We start from the raw sequence: 22,977 nt of genomic DNA, 5'->3' as shown, positions 1-22,977 counted from the left end.
TCAGGGATTGTCAGCATGGCTTTGTCAGAGGGAGGTCATGCCTAACAAATTTGATTGAATTTTTTGAGGAGGTGACCAGGTAGTGCAGTTGATGTAGTTTATATGGATTTCAGAAAAGCCTTTGACAAGGTCCCACATGGGAGACTTATAAAGAAGGCAAAGGCACATGGGAAACAGGGTAATTTGATAAGGTGGATTCAAAATTGGTTTAGATGTAGGAGGCAGAGGGTGATGACAGAAGGATGCTTTAGTGACTGGAAGCCAGTGTCCAGTGGTGTACCACAGGGATCTGTGCTCGGTCCCCTGTTATTTGTCACAAACTTTTTTAACCAGAGGGTGGTGATGGTCTGGAATGCGCTGCCTGGGAGGGTGGTGGAGGCAGGTTGCCTTACATCCTTTAAAAAGTACCTGGATGAGCACTTGGCACTTCATAACATTCAAGGCTATGGGCCAAGTGCTGGTAAATGGGATTAGGTAGGTAGGTCAGGCGTTTCTCACGGTCGATGCAGACTCGATGGGCCGAAGGGCCTCTTCTGCACTGTGATTCTGTGATCTTAGACCGAGTAGTTGCACAGGATTTCACTGCCACTGGGCCAAAAAAAAGTATCAGCCAATTCCCCTGTCCTTCTCCTTCTTGGAACCACTGGGAACCTATTGATATCAACCTAAGGGGCCTGGAAGGGTTTAACTTGCAAAGGATAGACATGGAGAAAATGTTTCCAGTTGTGGAGGAGACAAAAATTAGGGGTCATGAGATAGTCACTAATAAATCTGTGAGAGAATTCAGGAGAAACTTTACCCAGAGAGAGGTAAGAATGTGGAATGCGTTACTGCAAGAAGTATTTGAGGCAAACTGCATAAGCATTTATGGGGAATCTAGATACGCATATGAGGGAGAAAGGAATAGAAGGATCTATTAATTGGATTAAATGAAGAGGAGTGGGAGGAGGCTTATGTGAACCATAAAAGTCAGCATTGATCTGTCAAGCTGAATGGCCTGTGCTCCAGACTCGATATTAATAGGGTAATTATATTTTGCATAGCCACTGTCAAGTAGTAAACAATTCAGTTTTAGTTTTCAATATAAGCGGTTAACAGTTTTCATAGTAACCCTTATCCTTTTACCACCCTCTGCCCAAAAGAACACAAGCAACCTTTATTTAATAAAAATTCTAGTCGCAGTTGAGTCAATAAGATTTTGGGTTCCAACATATGCGTACTGCAGAAGTACCCCCTTTGCAGCATCATAGCTGTTATAACAGTTTTGCCAGGATCAATTATGTAATTCTGAAGAAAACCAGTGCCAGAAACCTGTCTAGGTAAACTTCATTTCTTTGAAAGTCCGACAGCAAGAGCCATCATTCATATAGTTCTCCTCCAGAGTAATTTACTGCTCCTTGTTCCTCCAAGATGACTGATTGCTCGAAAGGATGTGAAAGATTTGGTTCATGTCTGAAAGTTTTGCATCTGTAGAGATGTCAGTTTCTCTGAATGTTACTTGGTGGGCACTGTCAGGTTGTCAAAAAAGAAATAAATAGCTTACATTTACGAATTGGCATGTGTTGCAGAGAGAGCTCAATGCCAAAGTGAGGTGTGCTAGTCCTATGAGACTGTGCATAGTAAAATTGAGACACATCATGGGCTGTATGCTGCAAACAACAGTGTGTAACAGGACAGTATATATTTATTCTATTCAGTCACAGGATGTGGGCTTCACTGGCTGGGCCAGCATTTATTGCCCATCCCTTGTTGCCCTTGAGAAGGTGGTCGTGAGCTGCCATCTTGAACTGCTGCAGTCCATGTAGTGTAGGTACACCCACAGTGCTGTTAGGGAAGGAGTTCCAGGATTTTGACCCAGTGACAGCGAAGGAATGGCAATACAGTTCCAAGTCAGGATGGTGAGTGACTTGGAGGGGAACTTCCAGGTGGTGGTGTTCCCATCTATCTGCTGTCTTGTCCTTCTAGATAGTAGTGGTCATAGGTTTGAAAGGTGCAGTCTAAGGAGCCTTGGAGAATTCCTGCAATGCATCTTGTAGATGGTACACACTACTGCTATGGTGCGTCGTTGGTGGAGTGAATGAATGTTTGTGGATGAGGTGCCAATTAAGCAGGCTGCTTTGTCCTGGACGGCGTCAAGCTTCATGAGTGTTATGGGAGCTGCACTCATCCAGGCAAGTGAGGAGTATTCCATCACTCTCCTGACTTGTGGCTTGTAGATTGTGGACAGGCTTTGGGGAGTCAGGAGGTGAGTTACTCGTCGCAGGATTCCTAGCCTCTGACCTGCTCTTGTAGCTACAGTATTTATATGGCTAGTCCAGTTCAGTTTCTGGTCAATGGTAACCCCCAGGATGTTGATAGTGGGCAATTCAGTGGTGGTAATGTCATTGAATGTCATGGGGCGATGGTTAGATTCTCTCTTGTTGGAGATGGTTATTGTCTGGCACTTGTGTGGCGCGAATGTTATTTGCCACTTGTCAGCCCAAACCAGGATATTGTCCAGATCTTGTTGCATTTGGACAGGAATTGCTTCAGTATCTGAGGAGTTGCGTATTGTACACAAGATGTTAAAATTGTCAGTTACAATATACCATCAAAACAGTGTTATCACATAGACTGTCCAGTGTAGGTGGTGCACGAAGAGTTAGGCAGGGCGTGTTCGGTGGCGTGAGTGGACAATATGGTGCGATCAATTTCACAATGGCATGAAACCAGTTTCCGATCATCCACTCAGTCTGTCAAGAGCGGGCCGCGTTTCCCGCCATCGGATGTTGGGAACTTCATTATAATACATCAGTATATCATTATTAGACCAGACCACCAGAATAGTTCCCCTCCTAACCCCCGGCCCAGCCCTGCTGGATCGCCCGTCCAGATTGGTGGGAAAGCACACCGACGTGTTTCTCAACAGCATATAGAAGGTGTGCATTTGGCGGCCTGCACTTTGAGGGTAACTCTTAGGTGAGTGCACGGTAATGTTGTGCAGCGCTCGCCAGGGGCGCCTGTTGGACTTCAAGGTTGAGGCGACTTTAGGGAGGAGGGCAAGGGCAGCCCAGCCATTGAACATAACGCACAAGCATTCAGGGTGGGGGATAGGGTGGGCAGGGAAAGCGGCCACACATTAGGGACACCCTATATATTTTACATTCCTCTGCACCTGAGACAGTTCAGGCGCAGCCACATTGATATGATTGGAGTCGGGCCACTAGCTTATCTGCCCACACAAGCAGCGCAGAGGCATCAAAGTGCCACCAAGTGCTCAAGAGCTTTCCACCTCCCCCCAGCACAGACTGCAAAGCAATGAGCGTTTTAGTGGACTGCAGAACAGTTGGACGACTGCATACTTTGTACAATTTTCTTGCTAAAGCTGGTCATGGAGCAGTCACTGGTGGAGGCACTCACAGCCCCTTGCAATATCAGCATCCCAGTTTGGACCATTCTCCCCCATGGTTCAAGCTAACAGTGCAGCCTTGCAGTGCAGGTTAGGAGAATGCCTGCCTGTGCTGAGAGCACAGCATGCAGTCCAGTGGGCAAAGCTGTCGCCAATCGGTCAAGTGGAGTGGGGCGGAGGTTGGTGGGGTTTCAGGCAGCCATGCAGCGCACTAAACTCTGGCCATCCAAGTGGTGGCCAGTACTCTCCGGGAAGCATTAAGGGGCCTTCAGACTTAACCAGGACAGTTTCTCAGTGCACCCATGCTAACCCACTCTTTTTCATTCTGCAAGAGGAATGCATCAGGGTCATGGAGTGTGGTGAACTAGCTGTATGCCTGATGGCCTACAGAGAAGAGAGCAACTGAGGTTCCTGTCTGCTTAGAGGCAGGAGCAGCTACCTCAGGAAGAAGGGGCAGCTGGAGCTCCCACACACGCCTCCTATCATTCCTGCAGATGACCGAGAACCAGTGTCGCCGAAGACTGCGCATGTCTGGGGAACTGGTAGGTCAGACCTGCCAGCTACTGCACTATTTGATGCCACAGGACATGGAGGGCATCCACTGCCAGTGGCTGTGAGAGTCACCGTGGCACTCAATTTCTATGCCAGTGGCTCCTTTCAGAGCTCCACAGGTGACCTCTGTGGGATCTCACAAGCCTCCACCCACAAATGCATCCAGGAGATTGCAGATGGCACCTTTGCGAGGGCACACAACTTTGTGCATTTCGCCCAGGAGCAGGACAGCCAGGATGCAAGAGCGATTGGATTTGCCCAGATCTCGGGTTTCCCGCAAGTGCAGGGTGTGATCGACTGCACTCATGTGCCGCTCAGATCTCCGTCGCTACACCTGGTGAACTACATCAACTGCAAGGGCTTCCACTCGCTGTATGTGCAGCTGGTGTGCGACCACCAGAAATGCATCCTGCAGGTGTGCGCACGGTTTCCAGGGAGTGTGCACAACGCCTACATTCTCAGTCGGTCACAGATCCCTGAAGTCTTCCAGGGTCCTCAGAAGCTGCAGGGATGGCTCCTCGGGGACAAGGGCTACCCACAGAGGCCATGGCTGATGACGCCCTTGTGGCGGCCTCAGATTGCAGCAGAGCGACGCTGTAATGAGGCTCATGCAGCAACTTGCAAGTTGGTGGAGCAGACCATCGGGATGCTGAAAATGAGGTTCTGGTGCCTGGACTGGTCTTGTGGAGCCCTGCAATACAGTCCACAGAGGGTGTCATGCATCATCAAAGGGCCTGCTGTGCCCTTTACAACCTTGTGCTGCAATGGGGGGAGGAGCTGGCTGAGGAGGAGATGGAGGAGCTGGAGGTCTCCTCAGATGAGGAGGATGCTGACGGGCATGATGGTGACAAGAACATCGAAGGCGATGATGGCGGGCAGGTGCACTTGGGAGGCCCTCATAGCTGCTATATTTGTGGAGGATGATGATGACATGCAGTGAGGTGACCCCATTGATCCTCACATTGCATCTGTGAACATTTGACTCCAGTCTGGCTTATGGCAGCACAAATACCCACTGTGATAATGCTCCTCTCATGGAGACTCAGCCATAGGCAGGGAGACTTTCTTGGGAGTTTATTGACAATAGTGAACAGTATGTACAAGCGATTAACACCCGTGCCCAGGCTGTGCCACTAGTTCTTAACTTTCCTAATCCTGCCACTACGTCTTGGTGTTCCCCAGACATCCACAGCGGAGGTGGAGACAGCCTGCTGACTGTGACGCCCTGTCTGTGATGACTATGGTGGGTGTCCTTGTATGGGCCGAGACCTGGAGGGCCCCAGCCTGCTTTCGGGGTCCTGCTGTGTGGCAGTGGCACCCTCCTCAGCCTGTGAAGCTGGAGCTGCCGCGATCACAGGAAGAGGGGAGTCGGATAGGCTGGACATGCCTGAAGTCACCTGGATGGATGGCCCCAGAGTATGCACCTGCTGATCCTCCTCCCTATCGGTGCCCGAGGGCCCCAGGCTGGCTGCTTGAGAAGAAGGGGTCGCTGGAGTGAGTTGGAACGGCCTGACATCCCTCTCACATACACACTGTTGGAGGCCAACTACGGCATCAGCGATGGAGTTGAGCCCGCGCAGCAGTACAGGAGCAATGTCCTGGACCAAGGTCTATATGGCGGCCGCCATCCTACCAGTGTTGACCTCAGTGCATTGCAATGCCGGCACTATCACCTCAGCCTGAAGGCGGACAGACTCCTCCATCGTGCCTCGCAATCTGAGGAGTGCAGCGGACATCCCTTCCTGATGTTCCCGAGCTTGCCTTTGCAGCTCCAGCAACTGTGACATGATTGAGTCCAGAGGCTCGTCATCTGACTCGGACTCAGCAACGTTCTGGCCTCCGGCAGTCCTCCGAGTGCCGGACACCTGATAAGTCCCTGCCACTGTCTGCTGTGGATCAGACAGTGCAATGTGCTCACTAGATTATGATCCTGAAGCTATTCTAAAGCTAGGTCCCACCGAGGTGCGTGTCTCTGCATTGGTGAAGGGTGTGGGTGAGCGCTGCGACGGGACTTCAGGGAGGGTGCCTTCAGATTCCTCTTCAGAGGTTTCTTCGAGGCTTGATTGGAGGCCCTGAGTTGTGGACTCCATCGGCTGTTTCCCAGATGTGCCTGTGGAAGCAAGAAGAGATAATTATTGCATGGCAGTGGCCTGTGAAAAATGAGACATCACTCACGGCATGGTTGTCTGATGGATGTTGCACTGCTGGATCCTCATTTGGCAGAGCACCGCCGACATCACCTTCAGCACAGGAACGGTCCAGATCCTCGCCGGCCAGCTGGGTGGCTCTGTTTTCAAAGTTCGTGAGGACCTTCATTTCAGGCAATCCTCCACCGGTCAATGACCTCTCCCTCTTGTTGTGTGCCAGCTTGTCCTGCATGAATAAAGATGCCTGCCAGGCCAGATGATAAGTATATCTGGGATGCTGAGTGGTCCCATGGATGGGATGAGGACAATGACGGTGAGTGTGAAGGAATGAATGGTGATGTCCCTTGAACTGGCAGTGAGTGAGGGCCCTGTGGGTGTGTGATGGGTTTGTGAGTGTGTGAGTTGAGAGTGATGAGAAGAGTGACTTACCCTGGCGGAATGGAGGAGATCAGTCATCTTCTTTCGGCACTGGGAGGCTGTCCTCTTTTGCAGGGTGTTGTTGCTGACCACCGCTGCCACCGCCTCCCAAGCCTGGTTGGTGACTCCACTGCCCATCCTGCGGCCAGAGCGAGGGCCGGGCCTCCATGGCGTCCAAAAGGTGTTCCAGTGACATGTCACTAAACCCGGGGGCTCCAGTCCTCTTGCCTTTCGTGGACATCTTCCCTGCAGCAATCGTGGGCTGGAAGCACTGAGGTGTGGTGCGCGTGGCTGAACTTTAGATATGGCACCCAGCATGGTGAAGCGGTGAGGTGATGGCAAGCAGGTGAATAAGAACCCCGCCCGGCAAGGAAACGGCATGCTTCCCAGGAATGCATAAATAATGTGGCGGGTTTGGAACGATACAGCATGAAAACCCAATATTGCGGCCGACAAATAAAACGTCATTTTACCCGCCCACTACCGCACTTAGTGCAAATCTGGGACAATTCCGCTTTTAGAGTTAATACCCTACGTGTTCAATATAATATGACTGTGCAATAATAAATAATTATTGCATTATTTTGGCAGTAGCTTATTCCTGCTGTCAGTTCATAAAGACACCAGTTCTTCCTTGGACATGGATTAAGGAGCCAGCAGACCCTTGATGCCTTTGCCAATGAAATCTGACATATTGCCTATTCAGTGCATCTTGAAAGGTTATTTGCCAATCGGGATCATTGCAACTGAGACAAGTTGTATCGTCTCCCTACATTCATCTGTTTTCCAGCAGAAGTCGCTGGTTAAAAATTAGAAGTCAACTTTACCTTAAGATTAGCAACGCTGAGCCCAAACATAGTCACCTCACTACTGCCCAGCTGAAATCAAGGGGATAGGCCAACATATTTGCATTTTAAGATAGTATTAAAAAAGCAAGCTTCTGTCTTGGTGGCTACAGATCACCAGCAGCATGGCACCAGTTTTATTGTGCCAGCTCTATATGTAAATGCTGCACATTTGTTTTCCTTGCTGAGTCCCTGCACTCTGAATGCACCATCTGTCAATAGTCCACTGCAACAACTAAGCCACACTATTACAATGCTAGCCACATATATTGCAATTACTTGGAACTAAATGTCTGTCCACTTTGGCCCACACTTCTAATGAATGATCATGTTCAATGGAGCCATTGTTTGGCAGGAAGATGGTTTGTCCGAAGCACTAGCACCACCTAATTTACATACCACAGTGCCATCACCAACAGTGTTTTTGTATAAAAGGGTTATCAAACAGGCACAGCCGCTGTCTATATGTCATTTGCCTCCCTGTCCAATTCATGTGCACATGATACCTGAGGCTGCAGCTCTTATCATACCTTCTGAAATGCAGCAAAAGTCACCACTACATCAAAAATCTGAACCTCCAGTGCTCTCAATGGTCATGAACAAGACATACGAATCACTGATTGCAGAAATCAGTTTGCTTTTCTAATCTTTATCTTTGCTGTCATTTTTATCTTTATTTGCTTTAAGAATATGTTTTCCAACAAAAAACTGAGCTCTGGCTCATATCCACTCATAGTTATAATGTTCAGACCAGGGTTACAGCTTGTGAGAGCTGTTTTAAGACACCAGGGACAATATTTTCTAAAACATCACATCTCTCACAGAGACTCCGAAATAGCAATTGACTGATTGCAAAGCCACAGACATGCGTCCATGATTTTCCATCCACTGAAATCAATAGATGGAAAATCACAGTCAGATCTCTCTCAATTTTCTGCTAAGTTACCCATTACATTGCAAAGCCACACCAGAGACACAGCACATCTGAAATGTTCTTCCATTGCTAATGCGACTCAATCGTTGAAGCACACATGGATTACCTACTCTCTGTGAGATGTTTTTGAGAGTACACTTTTACATGTTTGTTCCACATTTAAAGATGCGCGAAGAAGACAAAGCACATTCTTACATCTTTTTCCAGAGCTTGTTTTTCCTGGAACAGGTTGCTAGCCTGAAGCTATAGCTTGAGGGGTGCCACTCTGCATCAAGCATGGCTGACCAGGAAACTCGACTGCTCTTCCTGCCTGCCGCAGGTATATCCGTTTGGCAGTGTTCTGCACACACTTTGCGTTGCCCTCAAGTCCGGGAGTGGGACTCAAGCCCAGAGCTTCTGACTCAGAAGCAGGGGACGCTACCCATTGCACCACAAGACCTCTTCTTTACCTATTCCTACCAAATTATTTTGTCTGCTTCACTAGCACTAATAACCCATCTAAAATAAGCATTTTAGCACCACTATCAAAAACAGAGGACAGAAAAATTTGGTCCAAATGCACTGAGCGTTCGTAAGATAATGGCCTGAATTTTGTGCTCGTCGGGCGTGCGCGATTGGCAGATGGGAACCGGGCCTCCGACCGCGATTTCACACTGACTCGCCAATTGACAGCCAGCCAGCGTGAAACGTGCACTGAGAAAGGCTCAGCACTGCTGGTGGGGGCGGGGAGAGGGTGGGCGCCGACGTCACTGCGGGTCCTGGTGAGCACTTCCACTGAGCTCCCTGAAGGCAGACAGCTCAGGGAGCCGCAGACCTCCAAATAATAAAAATAATAACAAAAAGGTGGCAAAAAACATCCACGCAGCACAATCAAGCACCTGAAAGCATACCTCATAAAAATGCTGCACCCAGATCTTTATTTTTATTTTATATCCTAACGGAGATTTCATCCCACCCTTGGATGAGGAAGTGATTAAAACGTGAATTCCACCCACCAGTTTTGCCTGTGCGACCAGGTAAAAATCGCACAGGCAACGTCAATCGGCTTTTTAATGACCTTAATTAGCCCTTTAATTGTCAGCGGGCGCTGCTCCAACTCTCGCGCGCACCCACCAGCCTCGATATTGCACACGTGCGATGACATCGGGACGCACGCCCGACGTCTCTCCACGCTATTTTACATGCGTTTGGGTCAGGTGTGTGCTACACCTCGGAATGCAAGATTCAGGCCAATAGCTCTAACCCAGTGCTTTTCCATATTTCTGGTAACAATGAATTAACTCGGACTTTGTAACTGCTCTTAACCTAACAGTTCAGTTGACTAATGCACTTGGGCTCCCATTAATATTTAGCTAAAATAGATCTGTTACAATTTGGATTGGGTTCACGTGATGGACCTGTGTTTTTACTGCTTGGTTGAATATCCTTTCATCCTGCAGCTACACTCCAATTACTGCATTATCTATATTGGAGAACAGACTGATTGTTAGACAACATCTCAATGTCTAAAGGATACAAGAGTGATTTACTGAGCTGACGTCTATGCTTTTGAGCTGTATATTTATAATCACGATACACTATTGTCTTTTGGTGCGCATGATAAAAGATTCCTAAATTAACCAGTTCATAATACAAAGAAATGAACTAAGATGACAGGCTGACTGTTGTAATGAGAAATAGAATATCAATGTGGAGTTCAATTCTGAGGTCAAGTTCCAGTTGTTTCCCCTAATGTGTTTGCTCCACTGGCCCCAAAATGAGCAGTGAATGGCAAATGATCTTCAATGCAGTGAAGTGTTAGATGGATCATTGTGGTAGGAAGAATAAGGAGGCCAGATATTGCTCAGAAGGTAAGAAACTGAATGAGGAAGAACAGCAGGGAGGCTTGGGATCCAGATACATAAAGATCACCAAAGGTAAAGACACAAATGATGGAGTCATAAAGAGCTAAATACAAAAGTAGGAAAATTATGTTAAACTTAATGAAACTTTGGGTAGGCCACACTTGGAATACTGTGTGCAGTTCTGGCATCCATACTACAAAAGAATATGAAGCACAAAGGAGAATGCAGAAAAGATTCACAAAATTCTCTATGTAGAGAAATTCTGGCGAGAAGACTAAGAGGAGACCTGATAGGCATCTTTAAAATTACGAAGAGGTTTGATAGTGTGGACATGAAGAAAGTGTTTCGACTTAAGAGTGAATCCAAAACAAGATGAGTGCATAGATCAAAGATAAATGCAAACAGATTGAATAAAGCCCTTAGGTATGCATTCTTCACACACAGGCTGGATTTTCCCAGTTGTGTCATGATCCTAATGTCGGCCTCAATTCCATGCTAGGAACCCAGAAGTTGTCCCGGTGGGATGTTGTTTGTGATCTTCCTGGAATTGGCTAATTAAGAAGCTGCCTTCAGGAATCCCGCCCAATTAAGAGTGGGAGGCAGACCAGGGAAGCAGGAGGTCCAATCCGAGAGCCCGCAATAATGTCCAACCAGCAGCCCCATCAGGGGAGGTGACCTCTGTTGAGGCAGGCAGGAGATCATAAGGGCTCTTCAAATGGCCTCTTTCCAACATCGTGAAAAATAAACATAGAAAATAGGAGCAAGTGTAGCTCATTCAGCCCTTCGAGCCTGCTCCACCATTCAGTATGATCATGTCTGATCCTCTATCTTAACGCCATATTCCCACTCTCTCCCCATACCCCTTGATGCCTTCAGTCTCTATAAATCTATTTCCTTCTTAAATATATCCATTGATTTGGCCTCCACAGCCTTCTGTGGTAGAGAATTCCACAGGTTCACTACCCTGTGTGAAGAAATTTCTCCGCACTTCAGGCCTGACTCATGCATGACCATAGTTGTCAGGTCATCATTGTGCCATCTCATTGCAATTAGTCTTTGCAGGGGTGATGGGGAGAAGGTGTCGATGCTGCCACAACAACCTCCTCACCACCACCCACCCAATAGTCTGCTGGCACCTGGAGGCTGCATCCAGTTAAATTCTGGGCTCTCGCTTCTGCAGGGGGCCCATCTGCCGTTGATAAGGTCTCAGCAGTGCTATCATCTTTCCCTCAATTGATTCATTAATTGGCCTAATTGTCTACTTACCACAGCCAGCAGGTAGCCCGTCTCCAGCAAGATTGCTCTGGGGTGAGAATCCATCAGCCGACCTGACCCGCTATATTCCGACTTTGCTCCCAGTTTTGACTCCTAACCCACTTCCACAGGACAGGGAACATTCAGCCCAAGGAGTAGGAGAATGTGGAACTTCGGTGCCGCATGGAGTGGTTGAAGAAGAGAGCATTGGCATATTGTAGAGGAGGCTTTATTCATACATGAGGAAAAAAGGGAACAAAAAGAAGTACGGGGAGAAGCTGGGGAGAGGCCATTAGAAAGGGAGAAACTCCTGCAAAGTATAAACACCACATTGTCCAGGTGGGCTAAATCGTGTGCTGCAGGTTATATGTAACTTGGCTGTTGAAGATAATTATCATCTGACACCACTGAAACATATCTTCTGAGTTGACCATGGTGTGACTTTTAGTATTACACTTAGTAGATTGGGTGGAGGGAAGAGATGGGGTGGTATTTATAAACTGCACATGAAGTAATTACAATGGTTTAAAGCCAGCAATCTACCACATTATACATTAATCGGAGCAGAGCTGCCAGAGGATATTCTGAAACTCTTGAGTGATGCTAAGTGCTTCCGTACCAGGAAGGAAGAGAATGGCACATGGTCTCCAAGGACCTCGCTAGGCTACATGTTAGACTAGTTAGATGCAGCATTAGAAAAGACCTGGGAGCAGATTTCATAAGTAAAGAGAAGGGAAATAAAGCAAGTCCATTAGACATCTAAGAACGTGACTCAACAAGGAGCATTTCCTCAGTTACATAACAAGCCAGCTTATTTACACATTTCAATGTTCCATGGTTGCGCATCACACATATAAACATATAAGAAATAGTTGATGAGATAAATACTTTGGATATGTATGAAGAAGGATTGTGTATCTAAATATATATGGTCTGTGGCACAATGAATTGAGTTACTGAGGGCCTGGACAGGCGAACATAATTAAACACATCGGTATCTTTCGTAAATTTTGTTCCGGGTAAGATTAGGATAGATTTGTTGTCAATCTAACCCTGATGTCTATCCTGACAGTCAGAATGTTCCTGCATATTAACATGGTTGGGTTTGAGGAGTTTGAGGAAGGGAATTTGGGTCCCTCCCGGGACCAGCAACTTATTGACTGCTATTTGTTGATAGCAAGCAGACGATTATACTCTTACTCTCTCTGACATTTCTGTTTCCGTAGAGAGTATTCATTGGAGACACATAACTGTCTGCAGATGGTAATTTAGGATAATTAATGACCCTGACATTCCTTTGGAATCCTACATTATTCCCTGGAGGTAAGTATGCGCATGTGGCTGTGCTCTTCTGCCTTTCATTTTGAGCCCCCAGCTAGTTTGAGTTAGCAATGTGGCACAGCTGATGCGCAGGCCTATTGGTAGTGCCATGTCTTGCTTCACTGCAATGGTTTATTCCATTGTTTGGGGACTAATGCCGCAGGGAATGGCTCTGGAGAGCTTCAATCTGTGTCTGAACTGGCTCCAATGCAGTTTCAAAGCACACTGATGTTCTAGTCACCAGAGTATTTTCACACAAATGTGAATTTTGATTTCAGATTTCTGACAGCCTAACAATGTGCCTCTTTCCATTCTGAATTTGGGTTTATTGCTAGACCACATCAGAACAAAAGGTATTGTGCACTAGCAGTAGAGAGATCCAAATAGTCAGACCTATGCTCAGCAAGTGTATCCGACTATTACACAAAAGGTCACAACACAACTCAGGGTTAGGTTTGTCATCTTTACACACACACACGCCTACAATCCTACAAGGGAGTACGTAGCCCCAGTCAAGCACATTTAGTGATGCTTGAGATCAAGATATTCTCTGAGGAAAGTTATGAGGTCAATCCATGTCCTTCTCCACCACTCCATGCTTACAGTGCCAATAAATGTAATCAACTGATATGAGCGGTGAAAGGTTTGGCTGAGTTTATTGATTAGCCAATGTTTTGGCAGTTATAGTCACTTACTGGGCCAAAATGTCCGTGATTTTCAGCAAAGCGCTTATACACGTTGGCTGTGCATTACATGGAGCTATGGCTTTGTATGTTTTTTTTCAATAATTCCGTAAACCTGGGGATGCAAAATTGCACGATGTCTGCTCCCGGGTTAGCTTCACTCATGAAAAGACCGACTACTCTTTTCTTGTACAGGGCTTGGCCAGTGGAGCTGCCAATTAAACCAGCTGCCGTCTAGCTGCTCACCCAGCACCACATAAAGGCTCTAGTCAGCTAACTTCTGCCATGTGGACGTGAGTTCAGTTCCCAGTAGTTGAAGTGTGAGTGTCTACCAGAATTATCCGGAGCATTGTAACAAACCGCCTATCTGTGCAAGGTCACTAAAGATAAACATATTAATGATTGGCACGTCAAACCATAAATAATAACAATCAGCAAGCTGGAGGAGTGATGGCAATTCATTTCCTTTTGCTGAGTTAGTGATACCATTAATGATCTCTTTAGCGTTATCAGTAAGGGTAAAGACAAACTATTTCCAATGGTGAGGAATCCAGAGCAAAGGGGCATAACCTTAAATTTAGAGCTAGGCTATTCAGGGTCATCAAATCCAGAGGAACACTCATCCCAAAAAACCTGTTGAGACTGGGGGTTAATTGAAAATTTCAAAACCCTGGCATTGATAGATGTTTGTTAGGCGAGGGTATTGAGAAGTAAGAAGCCAAGTTGGGTAAATGGAGGTAAAACATAGATCAGCCATGATCTAATGAATCACAGGCCAAACTTGAAGGGCTGAATGGTCTTCTCTAGTTCATATGTTCCTAAAACTAAAGACCAGGAGTTAATATATTCTAAAAATAGGAATATACATGAAAAATGCTTCAATTATTGTTTAATATATTGCCATATTGATAACTTTAAACCATAGGTTGTCTGCATTGACTACATCTTATATTTAGAATTCTTTGTTTAGTCCTAAAAATGGTCTTCGACACATTTCTCCCAGGCTCGCATGATCTATTTGAAACACCAGCTACATATTCCATAAATTGACAGCTCAAAGGTTAAGACTTATCTTTGATTCAGGACCGAATTAATTTAACGTGCAATCCAATGTGTGTGGGAGAGAACATAAGAGATAGCAAAAAAGAAACTAGTGCTAATCTCTTTCAAGGCAGCAAGAGGACAGAGGCTGATTCTAACAACTTAATTGAAGACCCCTAACCCAAGGTAGATTTCTTCATTTAATTTTTTTTTTTTCACCTTAATCTTGACAGAATTCACTGCCTTCAGCTTTACCTTGGATTAACTGACAAGATCTCGAAACATCGCAGGCAGGACTTGAGTTATCGTGAAATTGTGAAGTAATTGGCTGTGGCATTATCACATTGGTGCTTTTCAAAGGTTGGGGAATTGTAAATTATGGAGCAGGAGAAAGGAAGGTGGAAGAAGGCTTAGTGGGTCTGCACATATTGTAGCTTGAGACACTTCAAACAATCTTCTTAATGAACTGCCCTCAACATCTCAAAGGTGCACACTCTACGTTTCGAATCTGTTGTTCACATTTCCTTCAGTGTATCTCAGACAAAATTTCAGTGTACTTTTACCTTTAAGTATTATATCAAGTAACAATAAAGACATAAGTAGCATAAATAAATTACTGGTTAAAGGTGGTTTGTAGGTGAGTTTTCTTTGGCACTCTGAATAATTCTGGACTAAACTTATTAGGCCACAGCTGGAGTATTGCGTACTGTACTAGTCACCGCATTACAGGAAGGCATTAAAGAAAATACCAAGGAGATTTATGTGTATGTTGCCAGGAATGTAGATTTTAGCTGTGAGGAAAGATTGAATAGGCCAGGGTTGTTTTCTTTGGAGCACAGGAGGCTGAAGGGGAATTTAATTGAGGTGTATAAAATTATGTGGGGCCTAAATATAATGGACAGAAAAACCCTTTTTTCCCTTAGCAGAGAGGTCATTGGCAGAAGGGTTAAAGAGGTGTTCAGAAATGATTATTTTTGACTACAAGGGTGGTGCAGGTCTGGAACTCACTGCCTGAAAGGGCGAGGCACAAACCCTCAATATACTTAAAAAGTACTTGTACTTGTACTGAAGTGTACTTAAAGGGCTACAGACCAAGAGCTGGAAGGTAGGATTAGGTTGGATAAATTTGTTTCCACCGGCACAGACATGATGGGCCAAAGAGCCTCCTTCTGTGCCGTGAATTTCCTAGGTTTCCACGTTGATGCAGAGATGTCTGCGCAGGAGTTTGCAGTTACTTCTGATGAAAACACTCCTTTATGCCACAGGATTAGTTAACAGCAAAGAGAAAAAATGTTAATGTCAGGTGCCTCCTGCTCCTGGTCTTACACCTACCCCTACCCCAGATATTTGTTGAGGGATTTACTGGGTCCTCCTCCCTTCCTATGGAACTGCTGTTGCTCCAGGTGTAGCTTTTTTTCAGTAGAAATTGGTCTGAACAGTCCCACGTATGATGTGAATCTATTTGTAGCTCTCTAGCATAACCAGGTGTGACATCCCAAATACTGAGAAAAGAATTCTTTTGTCCTTGAAATTCCTGGAGATAGTTCCCAGACAGAGGAACAACCTCAGGCGACTTGTAGCAACCATCTTAATTTTCCTTGTTCAGCAGAAAAAGACCAGTTTTAAAAATAAATAGCAATAAGGATAACGTTTTTAATTATGTAGTGGTGGGGTTTCTCTCCATGTTGTAGGAACCCAACAATCACTAAAGATGCCCCTCACCCCATAACATTTTCCCTATCTTTTCTGTAGACCTTATAACCTGTAAAATTTAGTTCCCAGTTCTGACAGTTTTCCCACCCCAGGTATTGATGGCCAAGGAAGGTGCGTTCGTAATGGGGCCAAACAGGTTGATTGTCAAACTGCAAATCCTTCCAACACATGCCAATTGTTGGTGGTAAGAGCGGGAGAGATTCCTGGTAAGCCATGTAATGGAAAGAACATTGGACCCTGTCCATTACTATCCAAAGCTCCAGACTATGACATGCATCTAAAAAGTGCATGTTGCCACAGCAGCTCAGACCTCCTGAGTGAACTATCAGTCTTGCAGTCATCTCTAAGTGTTATCTACCATCTCATAACCTCTAGGTTGAATTTGCTGCAGCAATTCATTCAGTTTGTTCCTGACACTCTGTGTTTGTATAAAGAATGCTTATTTGGACCACACATTCCAACATATCTTTCCACTTTAATGTTTTTAATTTTTCTCATCTGGTTTAATTACTTCCCATCTTTTAGTTTTCCTTTTATCTGTTGTACTCTCTTCCCTTTCATTTGTTTTTGAACTATTATTAATGCTGCCTTTTCCACCTGGTCCTTCCATCCTATAGTTTAAAATTCTTGGTGACTGCCCTATTTATCCTTTCTGCTAGGACTCTGGCCCCAGCCTGGTTCAGGTGGAGCTCATGCCAAAGATACTGTTTCTAACTGTCCCAATACTGGTGCCAGTGTCCCATAAACTGGACCCCTTTTGTACACACCACTCCCTCAGACCCATGTTCACCTAATTAACCTGCTTATCCCAAAGCCAATTTCCATGTGGCTCTTGAAATAATCTGGAGATTCTAACCCTTGAGCTCCTGTTCTTCAATTTTGCTCCTAGTGCCTGGCACTCTCCAAACAGGACCTTTACCTTCTCTTCCCTTTGTTGTTGGCCTCAACATGGATCCCAAATGGATCCTTCCCCTGCCTCTCCAATAGCCTTTCGAGCACGAATGAGATGTCTCTCACCCTGGCACCAGGTAGACAATACATCACGTCGGACTCTTGATCCAGCTTGAAGAATGCTAACTGTCGCCCTAAGGACCAAATACCCTACAGCTACCATATTACCCTTCCCCTCCTCCTCCCCGCTTTGAACAGCCTTCCTGCTCTAAGGCTCCATAGGTCACCTTCTGGCTGCCCTTTTGACAGTTTTCAGCCTTATCCCCACAGGTAGGAAGTACATTGTACCTGTTGAAAAGGATCAGTTTTTGCAGATTCCCAGTCCCTAGCTTACCTAGGTACCTCTCATTCTGTACAATATCGGTCACACAAACCTGAACCTGTACCTTCCAATGATATATGATCAAAGTCTGGAGCAAACAGTACAGATATTGCTACCCTCTTTTTTTATATCAGAGTCTCTCCAACTCACATTACAGCTCAATGACTGTGAGCCAGAGGGATTCGAGGTGCAGACATCTCCTGCTGATGTGTTCACTCTGGACAACCTCGCTGTCCACAAACTCCCATATACTTCAGTCCAAGCACACAAGCCGCTCTGCCAGTTTTTAGCCTGTTTCATTTATATTTGCTTTTTAGTTTCTAAGTCTTTTTTCCTGTACACTAACTTACACTAAGCACTAAAATGCTGCACAAAGATTTTAACGACTGCTTCAAGCTAACACGAACCACCACGAGTATTGGAAGCAAAGAACAGCACATCCTTCCCCCTCTGCATCGAATTTATAATTGCACCAAATTCCCAGCTATGGCGCTTTGTTTGTGATGTGCTGTGTTCTGCGATCAGTCTGCTGACTATCCTTACCAACTATAGTGAACAGAGGAGGAACATTTTTTTCTGGAAATTGCAAACATGGGGAAACTCCCTACTGGACTTATGAGGTCACTCACATGTGTGATCAGACTTACTCCCCGTGTGACAACACTTTGTGGTGACATAGGCCGGTATTTAATGGAGGCGACAGGGTCCCTCAATCAGGCACTAAGTGGGCAATTAATGCCTCAATTGGTTGTGGGCCACTCAACCGAGTCTTCCAGGGGCACAGGAGGGAAGGTGGTGAGGAACCCACCCACCACCCTCCTGCCCGATTAAATGCCCACCCACCACCAGTCTCACCTCTGGGGAGGGCATTAAATTCTGCACACCTCTGATCAAAGCACACGGGATAGGAGGTAACGTACTGGCTGGATTAAGGATTGGTTAACAGGCAGAAAGCAGAGAGTAGAAATAAACGAGTCATTCTTGCATTGGCAGGCTGTGACTAGTGCTGCAGGGATCAGTACTTGGGCCCCAGGTGTTCACTATATATATATCAATGATTTGGATGTGGGGACCAAACGTAAATGTCCAAGTTCATGGATGACACAAAACTAGGTGAGAATGTGTGTTGTGAGGAAGATGCAAAACAGCTTCTTGGGAATTTTGACAGACTTAGTGAGTGGGCAAGAACATGGTAGATGGAATATAATATGGAAAAATGTGAGATTATCCACTTTGATAGGAAAAACAGATGCGCGGAGTATTTTAAAATGGTAAGAGAAGAGAAAGTGTTGATGTACAGAAGTACTTGGGTCCCTGAAGGCTGACAGGCAGGTGCATCAAGCAATTAGGAAGGCAAAAGGTATGTTGGCCTTTATCACAAGAGGGTTTGAGTACAGCAGTAGAAAAGTCTTGCTTCAATTGTAAAGAACCTTGGTTAGACTGCACCTGAAGTAGCGGGTGCAGTTTTTGTCCCCTTCCCTTAGGAAGGATATTATTGCCATAGAAGGAGTGCAACTAAGGTTCACCAGGCTTGTTCCTGGGATGGTGTGCTGTCCAATGAAGAGAGGTTGGGGGGGACTGGGTCTGTATTCTCTAGAGTTTTGAAGAATGAGAGGTGATCTCATTGAAACCTACAAAATACTTAAAGTGATAAACAGGGCAGATGCAGGTGAGGTGTTTCCCTTGAGATGAAAGCAAAATACTGCGGATGCTGGAAATCGGAAATAAAAACTGAAAAAGCTGGGAAAACTCAGCAGGTCTGTGGAGAGAGAAATAAGTTAAAGTTTTGAGTTCGTATAACTCTTCTTCAGATGTTTCTGCTGGTTGTGGATTCTAGAACCGGGGGTACAATTCCAAATAAGAGGGGGAAACCATTTAGAACTGAGATGAGGAGAATTTTATTTTTACTCAGAGGGTGGTGAATCTTTGGAATTCTCTACCCCCAAGGGGCTGTGTAAGCTCAGTCATTGAGTATGTTTGAAGTAGAGATTGACCGATTTCTAAATGCCAATGATGTAAAGGGATATGGGGATAGTGTGAGAAAAAGGCATTGAAGTGGATGATCAACCATGATCGTCTTGAAGGGTGGAGCAGGCTCAATGGGCTGAATGGCCTACCCCTGCTCCAATGTTCCTAATCACAAACAATCTATCTGAACAAGAAATGGCTGATCTTGGCATCGTAGAAAATCACTTTGAAGATTTTGTTTCCCGTTGTGGTGGATGATTTAACAAGAATGAGTTTGTGCCAGGAAATAAACAATTGAAGGAGTGTCTATATGAGGTAAGAGGTAGATGTTCTTTGGAACTGTCATTTCCATTACAGCATTTTGTTTGCTGTTTGCTGTGTGTGGCTTTTGCTGTTTACTTCATTTTTGGGTTTTTTTCCCCTCTAATGTTCATTCTGTTCTTTCATGCTTTCTAGGTTAGCATCAAACCAGGAATCAAAAATGATTACCAATTTAGAAAAAGAAGCAGATTCCAATTTGCGAATGCGGAAATCCGACTATCGGGTGGAAAGGCAGGTTATGGATGAGGAGCATTTGGAAGTGGTGGCACAAAGGACTGAAAAAACCAAATTCTCATTCAAAGATAAACTGAAAGAAAACCTGAGGTAGGTAGCTGGTTTCTTACTGTTAAGAGCATGTCCAATTCTGGTGTGCTGAGAAAACTGAGCTGAACAGTCCTTTTTTAATTAAAAGTTCCACAGAACTGACAACCCACTAATGAAATAGCATATTTAGACATTCCCACCTATCCAGGTGATTTCTTTAACAGATCCCGATTTTCAAAGAAAAAGCAAATGTCACCCGAATAAAATCAGTAGAAAGTGTTTCATTCTGCAATACGAAGATTCCTAAGCCTCATTGAACACAAAGTTAAAAGAAAGAAAGACCTGCATTAGTCTAGAGTCTTTCATGATCCCAGGAGTTCCTAAAGCACTTTATAGCCAATTAAATGCTTTCTGAAATGTAGTCACTGTTGTGATGCAGGAAATGCAGCAGTCAATTTGCACACAGCAAGCTCCCACCAACGCAATGTGATAACGACCGGGTAATCTGTTTTAGTGATGTTGGTTGCAGAATAAATAGTGTCCAGGACACTAGGGATAACTCCCTTGTTCTTCTTCGAAATAGTGCCAAGGCATCTTTGATGTCCACCTGCAGGAGTAAACGGGGTCTCAGTTTACTGTCTCATCGTGAAGACTAAGCTAAGAGCTAAAAATTTCTGGGCCCCTAATCGATGGGCTGGGAGGCAGGAGGACTGGCAAAATAGTGGGGAAGGCATCAGGAGGGGAACCTGACATCTTCCTGCTGCCATGATATATTGCCAGTAGTAACGGAGTTGGCTCAGATGCCTGCCAGAAACCAATTGAGCCACTTAAGGGCTACCTGCCTCCTCTCCATGACCCATGGGGTACCCCCCGATGGCACCGTCACTCTCTGATTGGGCCAGCATCCTCAGAGGATAGGCTGCCATCCTTAATTGGACAGTGACCCCGGCACATGTTTCTTGATTGACTCTGACCAGCAATATGTCGTCGTGGACCCTGCTGCCAGCCAAAGCGTGGTCAGTTCCCGCTTTCAGCCTCGGCAGTGGAGAATTCAACATTACCAGCAAAGTTCAGTCCTAAATGTCTACACCTGACAGAAATCCGAAAGCCATGGGTAAATATATCACTCAGTTTGCTGAGCCAGACAAACCTGGAAGGTCTATCTTGATTTAATTGCTGCCGTTGGTCCCCTCATTTAAAGAAAGATATAAATGCGTTAGAAGCAGTTCAGAGAAGATTTACTAGACTAATACCATGAATGGGCGGGTTGTCTTATGAGGAAAGGCTGGACAGGTTAGTCTTGTATCCACTGGAGTTTAGAAGAGTGAGAGGTGACTTGATCGAAACCTTTAAGATCCGGAGGGGTCTTGACAGGGTGGATGTGGGGAGGATGTTTCCTATTGTGGGAGAATCTAGAACTAGGGGTCACAGTTTAAAAATAAGGGGTCACTCATTTAGGACAGAGATAAGGAGAATTTTTTTCTCTCAGAGGGTCGTGAGTCTTTGGAACTCTCTTTCTCAAAAGGCAGTGGAAGCAGGGTCTTTGAATATTTTTAAGGCAAAGCTAGGTAGATTCCTGATTAACAAGGAGGTTATAGGGGGTAGGCAGGAGGTTGCAATCGGATCAGCCATGATCTCATTGAATCGCGGTGCAGGCTTGAAGGGTGGAGTGACCTACTCCTGCTCCTAGTTCATATGTCCATATCTATAGTAGTATTGGCCTCAGCTGATCAGGGTATGAAAGGAAAATTTACTCACGTTTCTACTGATGATCGTTGTCCAGTGAATAGGATAAGTAATTGCACTTGTGATCCGTTAGCTGGGGGAAGAGGCTTTGGTTTGGGTGCCTACAGCTGAAAAGCCTGTCAATATTTCATTTGCCTCACTGTTGAGCAATGGCTGCCTTGGGGATGTAACGGAGAGGTGGTAACGGAGAGGTGGTAATGGAGGGGTGGTGGGGTAGAGTTGGCAAGGGATGAGGGCGTACCCTGAAAACGCATCTCTGTAGGCGATGTCACTTTTGATGGAAATTAGCAAAAGCATTATGATGGTTAATCCAAGGTTGAAATATCATTGCATTGCCAGATATGTTGTCCTTTAGGGAAGATATTAAACTAAGGATTATTCAGGTTGATGTAAAAACCCCGTAACACTATTATGAGATGATGGAGTGCTGCCAGTATCCTACCCAGCGTTCATCCTCAATTAACACCGCCAAAATAGATTAATCAGTTCTTTATCTCATTGCTGTTTGTGAAATTTTGCTGTGCATGAATAAAACAATATAAAACAACAGCGATCACAGTTCAAAAACAGTAATTAGTTGGTTGAAGAGTACTTCAGGACTTCTTAAGGAAGTGAACAGTGCATTATAAACGTATGCCCTCCTTCTTTGTGAAGGTAAAACACAAATGCTAGAAGCATGACTCCCATGGAAATGTAAAAACTGACAGGCTGATTAACTCGCTCCGCATCTCCAGCATTTCTGCTTTTATTACCGAGGAATTTGCTTCAGTTTGAATGTTTACAGTTGAGGAATTAATATGTACAGTATCTGAATCTGTACCTGCAAAGCTATCTGTTTTAAATATTGCAGGATACAAACGAAAACAGGTTACTTTTTTTAATATCTGAAAGCTAAGTAATTATCAGAGTTACAAGTCCAGAGTAACCTTAGAAGAATTTAAAAGCAATAAGCCCGTTACATTTCTCGCTCAAGACTCAAGCACGTTTCAAGTATCGAAGCTGTTTTGTGAACCAGTAATTCCTCCTTGTGATTTGTGACCAGTTTGTGAATGCAACCCTGTTACCTTTTCAATAGGAAATGTTTGATGGAACGGGGCATGAAAAATAAATAATTATTTACTTTTCAAATGTTAATTGTACTGAGCTCCATGCTAGTTTTTCACCTTCTAGACTTCCATTCAAATTTAATTCAGGCGGAGTAGATAAAGGCTTTCTATCTCTGATGCTTACAAGGGCTCGAACTGAAATGAGTGCCCAATGCAGGTCC

The 22,977-nt window shown here is 45.1% G+C and overlaps 1 protein-coding gene across 1 annotated transcript in view; it reads left to right on the top strand.

Annotated features, from left to right (window-relative positions):
- Nucleotides 1–14,527: 14,527 nt before the first annotated feature.
- Nucleotides 14,528–22,977, top strand: part of slc26a6.2 (solute carrier family 26 member 6, tandem duplicate 2) — a 69,027-nt gene continuing 60,577 nt past the window's right edge. The window contains exons 1-2 of the mRNA XM_078543244.1: nt 14,528–14,611; nt 19,836–20,024. Of these exons, the coding sequence (XP_078399370.1) occupies nt 19,861–20,024 (164 nt within the window). The 5' untranslated portion in view covers nt 14,528–14,611; nt 19,836–19,860. The remainder of the gene's footprint in view (nt 14,612–19,835; nt 20,025–22,977) is intronic.

This window comes from Cetorhinus maximus, chromosome 6 (assembly GCF_964194155.1).
Source record: "Cetorhinus maximus chromosome 6, sCetMax3.hap1.1, whole genome shotgun sequence".
NCBI lineage: Eukaryota > Metazoa > Chordata > Chondrichthyes > Lamniformes > Cetorhinidae > Cetorhinus > Cetorhinus maximus.
Note: the sequence above shows the minus strand (reverse complement) of the source record. Positions and strands in the feature narration are given on the sequence as shown.